The 15,384-nt window shown below is 33.1% G+C and overlaps 1 protein-coding gene across 3 annotated transcripts; it reads right to left on the reverse strand.

Moving 5' to 3' along the window:
- Positions 1-1,450: 1,450 nt before the first annotated feature.
- On the reverse strand, positions 1,451-3,342 carry LOC113287022. Of its 3 annotated transcripts, none has more exons than XR_003329668.1 (2): positions 3,065-3,342; positions 1,451-2,961 (listed from the first exon to the last, which is right to left on the reverse strand). XR_003329668.1 is itself a non-coding variant. In XM_026535681.1 (2 exons), exons 1-2 carry the CDS (start codon positions 3,244-3,246, stop codon positions 2,227-2,229), a joined length of 924 nt encoding a protein of 307 aa, XP_026391466.1. In that variant the 5' UTR covers positions 3,247-3,342; the 3' UTR covers positions 1,451-2,226. The 3 variants fall into 3 exon arrangements, 1 of the variants encoding a protein (XP_026391466.1); XR_003329662.1 differs by having other exon boundaries at positions 1,451-1,635; positions 1,718-3,342; XM_026535681.1 differs by having other exon boundaries at positions 1,451-2,968.
- Between the last annotated feature and the right edge of the window lie 12,042 nt (positions 3,343-15,384).

The raw sequence follows: 15,384 nt of genomic DNA on the forward strand, positions 1-15,384 counted from the left end.
GTTTATGTAACTCCTTTGAGTATAAATAAAAAACAAAATCTTCCCCCGTTGGTATGGAAGATATTCACCAAAATCTCACTTTTGTCTTGGAGTAAATGTTGCTTGCGAATTGTTAATGACGTTAAGTTTGAGAAATCGATTTAATCCAAGATTTGGAGATACCGATTTATCAACTCGGTTCCGTGACATCTTCCCATGTGACAACTGCTAATATGGAGATCCTGTCATGTATCCTGTGATTAATGCCTTTATGTGCCGGAAAATCAGATCTTGTTGGTGTAGGTAGTAATCGTGCTTGAGGCTTTATTAATGCTTACAAACTCTCCAAAAGTTCCACCACCCCGTGTTAACTTCGCCTCCCTCATTCTTCCTGATTTCCAAATTCCATACTCCCATATATCTAATGTGACATGAGAATCCAAAATCTTGGTCCCTTCTTTCCTTTTTCCTCAATTTTAATCTCCCATTCTTTAATGCAAGCAAGCCAAAATGATAATCCTTACTCATTTTTTGGTTCACCAAACGTAATAGGACCAAAATGTTTAACGGAATAGAGACTTTTTGGTTAATATATATCTAAATAAAAACAGAAATGATTAACTTAAAGAAATAGAGACCTTTTGGTTAATATATATCTAAATAAGGACATAAATGATTAACGGATTAGGGATTTAAAAATAATAATATGCGAAGCCGTTTATTTACAGAAATGCCAATTTTGTAAAAAAAAAATATTTAAAAACTCCGTACATTCCAAAAGGTATGATGGATTTTCGGGAATTTTATATATTTGGAAAGCTCTTTGAATTACCTACGCAACGAGTATAAACAACAATATCAAATTTTTACATTTTAATGTATGTATAGTTCTCTAAAAAAAACTAGCTATAATTTAAAGGTAAATCGAAAGAGCCTACGTAACTTTTATATATTGTCTATATGATGCTCAAATACTTCACTCGATACAGTATAAAATTACTTAGAAGAATATATAAATTTTAGTTTCGCATACGAAAGATTACCTCCGTTTCATTAAAAGTGATATTTTCATTTTTTTCATTTTTACCTAATAAGAAACTAAATTGGAAAATAAAATGAAAGTACCAATTTTTAAGAAATGGAAGGAAAAATTAAGAAAAAAATAATGTCGCCAAAGTGCATCGACGTGCCCACTACTTGTTCCATTTAGTGTATCTAGATTTATCTTAGAGATCTTAAAGCCATTGAAGTTGAAAATATTTCTTTGATCGAGTGATTTCTAAATTACAATGGGCATTTTGTTAGGCAGTTGTGGACCTAAAGCTGAGATTAGAATTAGAATTCTAGTAATTTGCTATGGAGGAAGGTTGTACAACAACCATCATGGATTATCCACAAATGTAAAAGTCCCTACGGCGATTCAGAAGTTAAAATTGTCTCAAAAAAAAAACATATGGAATGCTTCAAAAAGAAAAAAGAAAAAAAAAAACTGAAATGTTGCATTAACTCAATGTATTAGATTTGGATACAGATTTCTTGTAACCTTTAAGTAAGTGGAACTTATCTGAAAACATCATGCTCGACATCGAAAAAAAACTACGACAAGAACATCCTTTTTAAATTTGGATGGTAATGTTGATTTGCCGCAGCATTCACCTGCATAAAGCACAGACATGATCTCTGCTATAAAATTTGTCCGCCACTCCAAAACAACCTTCAACTGCAACAACAAAAATACCTGAACTGCATCTCCCAATGAATCAATACCCAGTAGCACCTGGATTGCCTCTTAAGGTCCCATCACAGAAAAGCAGAATTTGATGACCCATTGGAAAGGTAAAAGAAGCATTCCACCACTCATAATCGTGAACATGGTATTCCTACCATATATTTTACTTTTGGTGGAGTTTTTTTCATGGGGTAGTAGAAAATAAGTAAAGTGAAGTTATGATTCTGGATGCTATAATTTTATTGACAGAAAGAAATACAAGAAAAGAAGAAGAGCAGCAACAGAGAATGGCAGAGGAGCCAATTCACATGGCAAGCAAAGATAACACTAACAATAAATAACACAAGGCAAGCAGAGATAAACACTAACAGCAACCAAGACAAACCAACCAAAATCCGACTAAAAATAGCCGTCTTTTCTCCGCTGAGGTTCTTTTCCCACGTCTTACTTAAGTTTGTATAATTATTGCTAGGTTCTTATTCCAATTAAGCCTTGCAAAACCCTTTCACCACCATTCATTAATGTGAGCTGATTTTGCCCATTCTTCTGGTTAGATTGTCTATAACTCCTACATTTAAGCCTTCATTAGCTTCTTCCAAGTTCTCATTAGAACAATTACCACCATTCTCCATTGTCCGTGAACCGCCACGACTACGATTCAACTGCTCCTTGTTAGCTAGTAGATTCGTTTTAGGAATCCAAATAGCTTTACCCTTCTTTTCGTGACCTCTCTTTGGGCAGTTGGATGGAGAGTGACCAAAAGTTTTGCAACCATCACATTTGGGGGGCTTAAATTGGTACTTAACAGGAAGTTCCATCTCAATCGTGTGATCAATCAACAAAGGTTTATGACTAGGATAATCGAAATCAAGATCAATTACAACCCACACTCTAGCATAAGATAATCTGGTCATGTTAATAGTAATATCATCCGCCATTAGAGGTACACCTAAGTAGCTAGAGATCATGCCAAGCCCTTTATTATTCCACATGTGAAGAGGTACACCATGTATCAACACCCATATTGGAATTGTCTCCAAATCGGAGAGATTCTTTTGGATTAAAGGAGAGCATGGTCTTATGACAAAGAGGCTCTTAGATATGTAAATAGTGGAGTCTTGTCCTAACACCCATTTGCAATCATCGCTGTTCTCGAAATCAAAAATGAAGCTAGTATGGTTGTGGATTGAAATTGTTACCTCGTTTTTAAGCTCCCAAATCTTTGAGACTTCAGCTTTAACAGCAGATAATGGCTTTGGTCTCCCCACGAAAATCCCAATTAATAAATTATTGAGATGAGATTTAACAAGATTTGGGTCTTTCAACAAATTATAGCACCAGTGTTTGCATACACACCTGAATCTTAATACTGATTTTACATGTAACATTGATAGGATGTGAAGAATTGCATCATCTGGGAGGCTTGAAGATTTGATCTGTTTCTCTTTTTCTTCTTCTTTTTCTTTATCTCTTGCGGATGCTGCTGCTGCTGCTGGTATTTCCGAGGCTTTTTGTTTATTTCTCGTGGTTTTATTCATGTTCCTAACTTAGATCTGCTGCTTAGGAAGAGATGGACCTGCTGGTGTTTGAGATGAACAGAATGAGAGGCAATTAAGGACGGAAAGAGCTGCAAAAATTTACTCCCTCCTTTACTTGGCTGGTTTGATTTTTAGAGAAAATTAAGGAAATTAAGAAAACCAATCATTGAAAGTGGTTCTCATGACACTTGTCAATAAAAGAAGTGAAGTGAAATGGTATCCATGACACTTGTCAGCAAAAGAAGTGAAGTGAAATGGTTCACATGACACTTGTCATAAAAAGAAGTTAAGAGAAAAGTGGTTCCACAAAACCAAAGTAACATTTGACTTTCCCAATTAGGAAACCAGCCTATATTTTTGAAACATTTATTTATAGAAACCAGCCTATTAAAAAATAACAGAGGGAGTACCATTTTCACCTTATTACCATAATCAATTAGCAACGGAGTTTTCTTCTTCTTTTTTTTCTCATAAAATAGAGAGGATGAACACCTCTATCAGTGTTTGCTTAATACATGAGCAAGTTATGGTAATAAGGTGAAAATACATGAGCTCTGCTTCGTCATCATGACATAAGCACTCAATTTTGTTTAGCTCATGCTTCTCCAAATGTATACACCAAGTTACATTTGCATTGAAATATTAAGAGCTAAACAAATTTAATAAAAGTCCTAAAGTTTCTCCCTTCCACATGTTTTTGATGTCATAAAGATTACCGTAGACTGTTGTATTTGCTACCCAGATAATATCTATTCTATTTTTCAAAATAAGAGCAGAAATTTTATAGTTGTATGGTTGTTCCCAAAATCTGTATTAATAGCATATCTATGTTGTCTTGCTTTAATATACATTACTCTAAGCAACATCAAAGTAGATTCTGAATTACTTTGGAAGGTAATTGTGTGGCCACTTCACTCTGCTGCCCACCGGAAAGCTGTTTCTGCTCCTTTGAGTTCTAGCTTCTCTTTTGTAATACAATTTTTAGTTGTTCCCCTTGCTTCAATAGTATAACCTGCAAAATCAACACAAGTTAACCCAATTCATGAAGAAGTTATGGGATTCATCATAGCCAAGGCTATGTTGATTGTGTAGCCTAACGAGTTCTGTAGTATTCTATTGTCAATTCTAGTTATCTCCAAACAATCATCATGCATAGGGTTATAGTATAAAGTCGCAAAATTGAGTAACCTGGATTATTTATATTTCTGATGCTATCAATGTATTTGACTATATTATTAGTTGTTGTTGCACTGTCTTGTTTCTCTTTTCCTAATGTTCAATCGCATCTAGCTTTCCAGATATGCTAGGTGATTATACTGCAGAATTCAGACCAATCTAAGGCAAAGCCTCATCTGTTTGTATTAGTAAACCAAGCATTTAGCCATTCATGAAAGTCAATGTTACCTTCAATAACATAATCCATACTAAAATTCAAGTGCATCCATACCTGTTTCGAGAAGTTGCATTGCATAAAAAATTGTGTAAGAGATTCCTCTCCCATGCAGAGAGTACAAGTAGTATTTATATCCGGGATGATTGCAGCCACTCTCATACTATTGGGAAGTATAGAATGAGGTACTTTTCAGACAAAGGTCTTTACATATGGAGGAATTTTCATCTTCCAGATTTGGTTCCAGTTTTCATGTTAATCGTCTGTTGAGTTAATTTTGTCGTAAAGAGATTTTACCGTAAAATTTCCTTTTGAATTCAGTGTGCATTGAGCCTTATCTTCCACATCTTGAACATGAATACTAATATTCAGAATGTAGTTGATTGTAGATTGCTCAAAGAACTCTTCTAGTATATTTATGTCCCATAGTTTATTGTCAGTCATGAGCTGACTTACCTTGTTTATGTTCTGAGCTCCATTAACAGGCCTAGTTATTGGTGGCTTTACTTCTGATATCCAATAGTCTTCCCATATGTTAACATTTGTCCCGTTTCCAATTATCCAAAGGTTGTGCTGTTTTATTTGCTCAACCCCAGTGAACATTCCTTTCCATATCCAACCGTCTCTTCCTTTCGGCTTTGTGTCTATATGCAAGATATCATTGTCTTGATCGTATTTAGCTTTTAAGATAGTGGCACAAAGGAAATGTGAATTTTATTTTAATCTCCATCCCATCTTAGCCAACATTGCTAGATTTAATTTTTCAATGTTTTGAAAACCAAGACCACCTTCAGTTAAGGGCTTGCACATTGTTGTCCAAGCTTTTAGACAAATCCCTTTTTTTCCTTTTTCATTTTTTCCACGCTCATTTTCCCCACCGGTAGTTTATTTGGAGATTGGTTAGAGATTTACATATTTTTTTAGGAATTCTAAGTTCATTTGGTATGCATAGAGAGAGGAGGTTACGTTGTTGATCATTACTGATTTTCCTGCTGTAGTAAGATTTTTACTGTCCCATCCTACAAGACTGTTGTTCATTTTTTCCACCAAAGGTTCAAAATATTTTATCTTAAATTTATGAGTAAACAAGGGTGTTCAAACCATTTTAACTACCAACATAGTTGAAACTCATATGTGCACTCCATACAAGAACGTCTACAAAGATGCAAAGAGGTCCCGGAAGGTGTTTGGGTACGAGAGACGGAAGCCAATTTTAAAATCCGACTAATTTGAGGCTATCACTAGAAGATAATAACTGACATATTAATAAGGTAAAATAAAAATCCCTTATCCAACAGTTTTTGTTAATGATTAATTGGATGATTTGGTAGTGAAAAATCATGTTAGAAGTGAATTAACTAGTGTTCATTAATCATTAAGAAGTTAAACAAAAAAAATAGGGGCGAACATTTCATATGTTGTCACTATGTATCCGAGTCTGACGCGAAGTGGGGATGGACATCTGACCATCTTAGGCATGTCTGTGCTACCCAGGCTCCCGGTCATCAAATAGATCTATACAGAATGCGTTGATCTTATCTCAAAATTTTCTATAGTAGGGTCTGATTATTGTTGTTTTTTATTAATATTAAATTTGGAAATGAAAAAAATTACAATAAAACTTCGATAAATTAATAGTCTTGGGACTGCTAAATTCTATCAATTTAGCGAAGTATTAATTTATCGATAAATCAATAAGTTATATTATATCCAAACATACCAAATTTAACTTTAAATTTCTAAAATAAGTGTGTGGTATCAAATATCTAGAATTTTATTGTCAATTCAAATTATATTCTAATTATTTTATGGCATAGTATGTGTTTAAATGTATATATTTTAATGTTAAAATAAAAACAAAACAAAGGAACACAATAAAATCATTTCGAAATTAAAAATGAAGTCTAATATATTAGAGCATCTTCAATGGAGTATGAGTATTTATCATATGTGGATGCCTAAAAAAAGGTATTTAATAACATAGAATCCAAATACAAATCTTGTTTTGATAAGCATCTCCAGTGGTAGTTATATCCATATCTATTTTGATATACTTGTCGCTTATTTATAGAAAAAATAATTAACAAAATCTAAAAAATTAATTAAAATAATAACAAATTGATGACGTGGGTATGGATGGGAGTCTCCAAAAACCCGTACTTTCCTCCAAACTCAAACTTCCACGTCATATTAGTTTTTGATTATCCAACCACCACTGGAGAGATTTTTTTTGTTGAGAGTTTCTAAAATCCTAGGTGGCATCAATATTTTGTAAAACTCATACTCCATTGGAGATGCTCTTATAAATGTATGCAAAAACAAATAACCATAGATACCTATTTTAATAAGCACCATATAATATAATGTTATTACACCGATTATCAACTTATATATTAGTTGCGCCCTATTGGAAACTTGATTTTTTTTTATTATAGCGAGGTTATTTATTTAGCACACTGGCCCAAATCGGGACTGACAAAAAAATATAATTTTAGAAAAGTTATTAGTTTATCACGGATTAATTTTAAAAAAATTCTACCGTATTGATGGATGATAATAGTCAATGCGTAAATCTTTACTCATTAATACTTGTTTTTCTGAGAAAAGGTTGTAGAAAATGGCAATCAACACGAGACACTATAAGAGACCATAAGTCCTAGTATACCTCCTCAGGAGTTCACTGCTTGGATTCAAGCTCAAAATATTCGTGTGCAACTATTACAGAAGATTTGGTTTCAAAATTAGCGAGTCAGTGGTTATGAAGTCGAGTTGAGTTCTGTGAGAGGAAAAGTAAGAGAAATAACTATTTGAGAATAGTAAAGCTTTCAGTAAATTTGCGTTTTCTCTAAGAAAAGAATGGTTTAATCACTAAATTTCCGTGAAGAAATCCCACTAACAAAAGACCCACAACCAAAAGCTTCCTGACATTCCAACTGAATTGCCTAGTTCACCTACATTAGGCAATATCATCCATGCGTACATCATTGCTAGAAAACAATATACTACAGACTAGAAAAGCAACAACGTTCAAGCAAAAAAGAAAACAAGAGAGCAAGAAACCAGAAATCTATTATCTAAGCTTCACATCCCATACCCAAACTGCTACCACTACTAATTACAACGCTCTGCCCTGCACCATTCTTCATCTTCTCCCCTTTAATATTTTTTCCTTGTTCACTTGTTATAACGTTTTGTCCTAAATACGTACCTGAATTGATCGAAACAAAGCTTTCCAAGTACGTTTCCATACAACCTGAATAATAATCCTCTGGGGAGAAACCACCAATGTCCATATGTGTAGCTATTTTATGTTTCGGGTCATATAAAACCAGTGAGCTATCATCTTTGAGAAATCAAAGCATACCATGAATAAAGTCCCATAAAACCATTTTAAGAAACCTCGTGGATCGCATCATTGGACGGTTGGTAATGGAGTACATTTCAGTCCAAGATTCTTTAACCCCGTTTTCCTTCATTCCCCATATCGAAATCTCACCAGCCTTGAGAATCGATAAAAAATTACCTAGCATGACAGAAAGGCACCCATCGAAATTACCCAACTTGGACGCCGCTCTGGAACTATAACTATCATGCTCGACATCGAAAGAAACTATAACTATCAGGACGGATTCGTGCCTTTGAGGAAGACTTGCACATGGTGTCTGCAACCAGTGCAAAGCTCCACTAGCACGGAATATCATCTGAATTACACGGCCTAAATACAAGTCATAAGAGAACCATATGATATTGTCTTCCATGAATTCGTTTTCAATGTATATGCCTTCACCTAGCAACCACAGCAAACCCCATTATGCTTACTACAAAAGACCCTGGGCCTTAAAATCTTGTAATCATCATCAATGCCACCATACTCTAGTCCATACAGGTAGGAGTACTCATAATTCTTGACACTGCCTAATATCACTCGAAGAACCACAATATCCGTGAAGCTTTATTAGTAATACAAGTTTTTTTGAAGTTTTAATCATCGTTTATATTTATTATATATGGGTTTTATGATTGATTCTTAGATTGATTTGGGTGCTAACTAAGTTAGTCTATTGATCATTCTATTGTTAGTAGAAATCATGAGATCAATAATAGTTATTGACTCTACTCAAGTAGAAATCACAAGACCTTGCAGAGATATTATGTGATGCAATTACAAGTGAAGACGACATCAACAAGTGGACCTTGATTTGAGAGTTTAACTACTGGGATCAACCTAAATTCACAATGATTAAGGAGTTCGATTGGATTACACCTTGAGGGATATACTACTTGTTGGTTTCTTGAATAGAATCCGGTAGTCGAGAACTGCGATTATTACTAGTGAGAAAATTTGAATTTTCCAAATCGTTAACAGTGAAAAACTTGGTTTTTCACTGACACTTGCTTTTTTCCAAAAAGCCACCCTTGAAAATTGTTGTTATAATGTGAAAATGAAATTTTTGTTATAATTGTGATTTCTGCGAAACCTAATTTTGTGAAAATTATGATGATGAGCTTAAATTTCAATATTCAAATATTATCTTAAACAAAGAAATACGACGGAACGATTTTAGGGAGCTTTCTTAAGAGTGTTAATGACATAATATATACATTTAAGTATTTTCACTCTCAGATGAGACTTTTTAGGAATTATAATAACGAGCAAGAAAACAAAAACATCACAAGTACAACTATAAACGAGTTGTATTAGGAGATTTATAGGAGTTATTTTTACGAATGAGTTAGTAATATTTTGGGAATTATAATCGACAAAAAACAAGTTAATTTAGGGATTATTATTAATTCTTGGATATTTTGACTTTTCAATCGGTTTTATTCAAAAATAAAACACGTTAATAAAATATCGGGATTTTATCTCCTAAAGGTCATTTATCTAATCTAGTATAGATATAATAAAATCATGGGCTCTTTGTATATAGAATCTAATTAATGGTGGGTTTCTGAAATACAAAAATTAATAAACGATTTGCAAATATTTTTCCCCATTCTTTATTAGATATTAAAGAATTTACTTAATGATAGATGTAGAATTTAAGTTTGGAAAACCACTACGGACACTAAACCGTGGGATGGATGGAATGGATTATATGCACCATCATTTTAACCACACAGATCAACATTTGAAGAAACACATTTGAAAGTGCGAGTAGTTGTTCATTTATTCATGGCTAAATAAGAAACCTATTACAGGGTTGTTGAATCCCATTAGAGGGACTTCACCCATTATTCTAATGTCTACCTATATGATTATGGGGTGTCCTTCTATGGTTTAAAAGTCTAAAATGTCCTTTATTATTTTAACCTAAACAATTAAAAAACTAAAATAAAAATCAGTTTTCTTTCATCTATTCTCTTTTCCTCCGACCTTAATTGTTCTTCTCAATTAAATTTTTTTTTTCATACCTCTAATCACCGATGATTAACAGATATGATTTATGTGAGGTAGGTTTCGAGAAACCCACTGTATATGTTTTTTTGTGTTCGAATTAGGTTAGATGCATTCAAGTTTATTAAAATTAGGGTTGCAGTTGGAGTTACGGCTAGTTTTTCTTAAATTACCAACTGTAATATGGATTTATGAATATCTTATGGTTGGTAATTGTAGAACTACCAACCATAAATCATAAAAAAAAACTAGTTGGAATATCCAGTTTCGGTTCATTTTGTAAGCGTAAAAATATTTACGATTGGTTTAGACTCAAACAAAACCGACCGTAAATATTTATGAGTGAAAATAATTTAAATTCTTATGTTTGATTACAATTGGCTTTGACTTAAACGATATCTACTGTAAGGAGTTATGGTTGAATACTAGACACCAACAAACCAATTGTGGCCTATTTATGATTCGTCTTGTAAGACAAAAATCGAACCATAATTGTCTTATGATTGGGTTTTCCCCAATATCAACCAGTTATGGTTGGAGGTTTATCTAATACTAACCGTAAATTTCCCATATGGTTGGCTTCTATGGTTAATTCCAACTGTAAATCCCCTGAAATGGACGTTGGATCTAAGAGATCAGCCATACTAGGATCTCCATCATGGGGTATCTGTAAAATCTTCTCATATAGAGATTGACCCACCTCCAATGTACCACTTGAAATCACTCATTTTGGTTAAGTAAATCAAAATCTAGTTTTTTCAAAATCACCATAAAAAACATTGTCATAAAGGTGTTAAAGGAAACAATATACATGTTCTCATTTCGTGTATATTTTCCTGCATTTTTTGGTGATATGATTTATTTTCATTTTTTGCAGTCAGTTTTGGTTTCATCAAATATTCATTTCTTGTTTTCGAGCTTATGTCGATTAAACCAATCTTGTTGGTTATACTGTGAACAAATACGGATAATATTAACTTAAGGATGATTTATGTGTCAACTATAAAGTAAATAAAGACAATTGAAGGATGTGAAGTAAAGGCAACAACTGAACGAATCTGAGTTAATCTTCATCATTCACAAAGAACATTAAGAATCGGTAGACATTTATTTATGAGATATTTTTTAAAGGGTCGTACGTTTTGTATCATATCAGGGTTTGGGTCGTAGAACTTATCGTTGATACATTTGGTCGTAGACTAATATTGACCGTCTGATTTGTTACCAATATAACCTTATAAACTCGTTAAATGACATTGTATTTTTACACCGGCTGAAAACTCAAAAGGTTTAAATTTTATCGGATCAAATCAATTATCTGACCAGATAACTTAAAAGTCTAAGATTAAAAGCTTGTAATCATCATTAATGGTAACCCACGAAATCAAACCCAACCGAAATAGTTCTTCACGATCTTTCACATATAAAAACATCACTGTAAAAAGTTAGATATGCTTGCTCGTCGATGATCATGGTTATAATATGGAAATGATTAATGTATGAAAAAAAAAACTGGATATGATCGTGAACGGTGGTGGAAGAAAAAAGTTGTTACGAAAAAATATAATTAAATTTTAGGGTTTATACGTTGGATGCTAATCATGTATTTTACTAAAGTCGAAAGGCCAAGTAACAAATTTTTAACGGTCTTCTGTTTATCAGCGACCCATATGCATCAACGGTGTGTTCTACGATCTAGACCCTTATACAACGTAAAACATACGACCCTTTTATAAAATATCTCTTTATTTATGTATAGGCCGATAGCAACAATCTACGAATGTGGATTGTATTTGTGAACTGATTGTGATATTTATTTATATAGGTCGAATGCAACAATTGACGGATGTGTATTGCGTCTATAAACCGACTAGGATGATTTATTTATATAATGTCCAATTGCAACCGTCGTGGATTTGAACGTTTTCTGTAAACTGATTGCAAAAATCGGCATATATAATGGTTTATATCGCCCGATTGTAGCGTATAAAACATGCATAAAAATTTAGCATTTCCTTTAACCAGAATCTGTATATAAGAATGTCCATATTAACCGTTTATGGGTTGATGTTCTTCAACCATGAAGAACATCAATAACAATCAACCGATGTGTATGTGCATATCATCCGGTTGTTAAGAGTCGTCTAATGTGTACATCCATAGCATCAACGCTTAATAGATCTAGAAAAACAGAATTTCTGAAAAATTTCAATTTTGAATATACAAATTAATCAAACACAAGAACCTAACTAAGAGGAATGGTTTAATGATAAAGTATCTAAGAGGATTGAATTCAATAGGTTTGACTTAAACTTTTAAGTTTTAATAGTGAGGATAACTTAGTACTTTCACTCATTATAGACATCCTTTATCTCATCTAGGTGGATGGAGAAAATGGTAAGCCTTAAACTAGCCAGGATTTCAAAATCCATAAACAAATATAATTTAATTCACAAAAAGTTATTTTTTTTACTTTTACAAGTCATTCTAAAAGTGTACCAAATTAACTTCTAATTTTTTTTTTTCATATTTAGAAATTTAAAAATGACTTCTTAAATGATATCAAAACAAATAGCAAAATAAAATGTCCAAATAACTTGACCATTATAAAAGCAATAAACCACTCTTATATGTGAAAAGAAATGGAGGACTTCTCACACTTAATTAATATAATCAAACTAAAAAAAAAATTAATAAAATAACTCAAAAAAATAGTAAAACCATGTCATCATCATTGGAAAAATCCCTAATCAGTGTCGATGTTGTTTTGGTGAAGTCTTATAGTTATTGGGTGAAGAGAACAATGATTTGGGTTTGAAATTTTTCGGTACCAAATACTTATCTTTATCAATCGATAATCTTTTTTTGTCATCATCAATAAAAGATAACCTGGTTGATGGTTCTAGATAAAAACATGTCTTTGAAACCATCTTAAATGAGGAAACAAACCAATACATATTGTTATGTTTATCTAATCTCAATATTTTCTCCAAGAGTGCTTGATAATAGTTGTTTTTATATCAAAGTTTGAAAAAGAGAAAGATGATAAGTAGGACCCGGAGTTACCCCGTTTTGTACTCTCTTTTTTTACCAAATGGCCCCAAGCCTAAATTTCTAAAGAACGTGGGGTCTTTCTCTCTATTTTTGGCCAGTGAGTTTACAAAAAAAAAGTAACAATATCTCTATTTTCACTCAAACCGAAGACTTAGATTAGAGTTTTGTGAAGAAAAAAAACCTCCTATGTCCTCCTTTTTTAAAATAAAATACAATGTCAACTATAATTACGAGGTAAAAGGGTAAGCTCTCACGATAATGTGGTACAAATTTACTTTGGCAATGCTATGTTCATCGCTTGTCAAGGGAGAGCCACAATTTTGAGAAAGGAGGAAAAAGAAAGAAAGCACCTAACGGGAGCAAAAATCACCACGTAAGAGAAAAATGATAAATATTTGGATATATTTAAGGATCACTGTAAGAAAGCTTTGATATCTAACTAGAAAATTTTGGTTAAGGTGCCACGTTACGGCGCAAGAGTAGAATTTGGTCGAGCGGACATAATACATCCGCCTGATTCAAGCGTAGTTTAAATGTTCAGCTCTCATCAGGCGCACTTTATACCCTCGACCTACTTTATACTTGCTTTTGATTCAAACGTAAATATAATCTTCACTTCACCATCATACGAATATTATACTTACGCTCCACTATAAACGGACATTATACCTAAGCTCAGTATCAGACGTAATTTTAACTTCCGCCCGACCAAATATAATTTTGGTCCAGATTTCAGACCAAATATACTCTGATTTTAGTTTTACTCCACCTTTTACTCTTTACTCCGTCCCACTGCTTTTAGTTTCTAGACCAAATTTCGCTCTAAATCCACCCCGTGCCTAGGGTTAGCTCTGCCACTATTTGGTAACTTATCCTTGATGTAAATACTAACAAAATACCCACAATCAATAGTATCCTAGCATACGCTTCGAGAGAAAAAAAAAAGAAACTTCCTAACATTTCAACTTGCTTCACTAATTCCTCACCGTTCATCTTTATATCCATCACTGCCAAACCAGAATCTACTAACAAAGGCAGGAAAAACGCCAAGAGAAAAAAGAAAAAAAAAACAACAAAGTAAACGAGAAATCAGAAATCTAGATTCCATCTTTAAAAATTTGGTAAGACGTTTTGCCGAGAGTGTCGGTCTTCATTTACTTGTTGTAGCATCTTGTCCCAAGTAGGTACCTGAGTTAAGCGAAACAATGCTCTCCAAGTACATCTGTAATAATATTTCTACACATATAAATATCCTCTTGGAACATGTAATAACTTGGTTAATTATGAATATTGCTAAATATGTTGGTTACAATTTTGGGATCCTTTCATATTCCCTCTTCCTTGATGGACGGTCGAGATTGAATGTTTATTCTAAATCCTATGAACCTTGGTCCTCCTTCTACCTATAAAGGAAACTCAGTAACCATCAGTATTGGTTCATGAATTTTTATTATTTATTACACAAAAGTTCAAGAAGGAGAAACTAAGAGTTCACCCACAAGATATATGTATTACGGTTACAGAGAGATGATTGGTGATATACTACGGATTAGCGCTATAAGGTATTTTTTCTAAATTAATCTTGCATATTCATTGGGTGATTATCATGAAGTTCAACGATCCTAAGTTAATGATCTATAAATTGAAACTAATAGTTGGCATCTAGAGTTTGTGTTTAGAATTCATGATCGTCCGTCAACAATATGCAAAATACGTAGTATTTTTGTTTGCGACTATGTTTTCAAATTGCACATTAAGTTCTATACACGAAAACACATCATGATTCATGATTGTACCAGTTTATGATTTGAAATCGAATGAAAGAATACAGATGAAATTTTTCGCAGCATTAGCGTTAGGGCTTCTTTCAAAATTAGGCGCAGGCCCAAAAAAAATAATATTCTCATCGTCAGACCCACAATTAATTTTAGGTACCGTGACACCCATAATTTTTGTGACACCCATAATTATATGAAATTATTAAAAATGTCTGCATAACAGATTATGCATCCGCAAGATGGGTTATGCATCAGGGGTATAATTGGCAATGCAACTTGGATATAACATATCTAAAAATCCGTGCCTTGAAATTTTACAAATTTTATATCGTTAGAAATATTTTTAAGAGAGCTACGCAACGAGTACAAACAACAACATCAAATTTTTGTTTTTCACGAAAATATCGGAGGTGATCTTCATTTTAGGCAAAATTTCGAAAACTGACTACATAACCATTATGCAGCCACCAAAAACGATGCACAACACATTAGCAGACGCATAACGAATTATGCAACCA

Source organism: Papaver somniferum, chromosome 1 (assembly GCF_003573695.1).
Source record: "Papaver somniferum cultivar HN1 chromosome 1, ASM357369v1, whole genome shotgun sequence".
Lineage (NCBI taxonomy): Eukaryota > Viridiplantae > Streptophyta > Magnoliopsida > Ranunculales > Papaveraceae > Papaver > Papaver somniferum.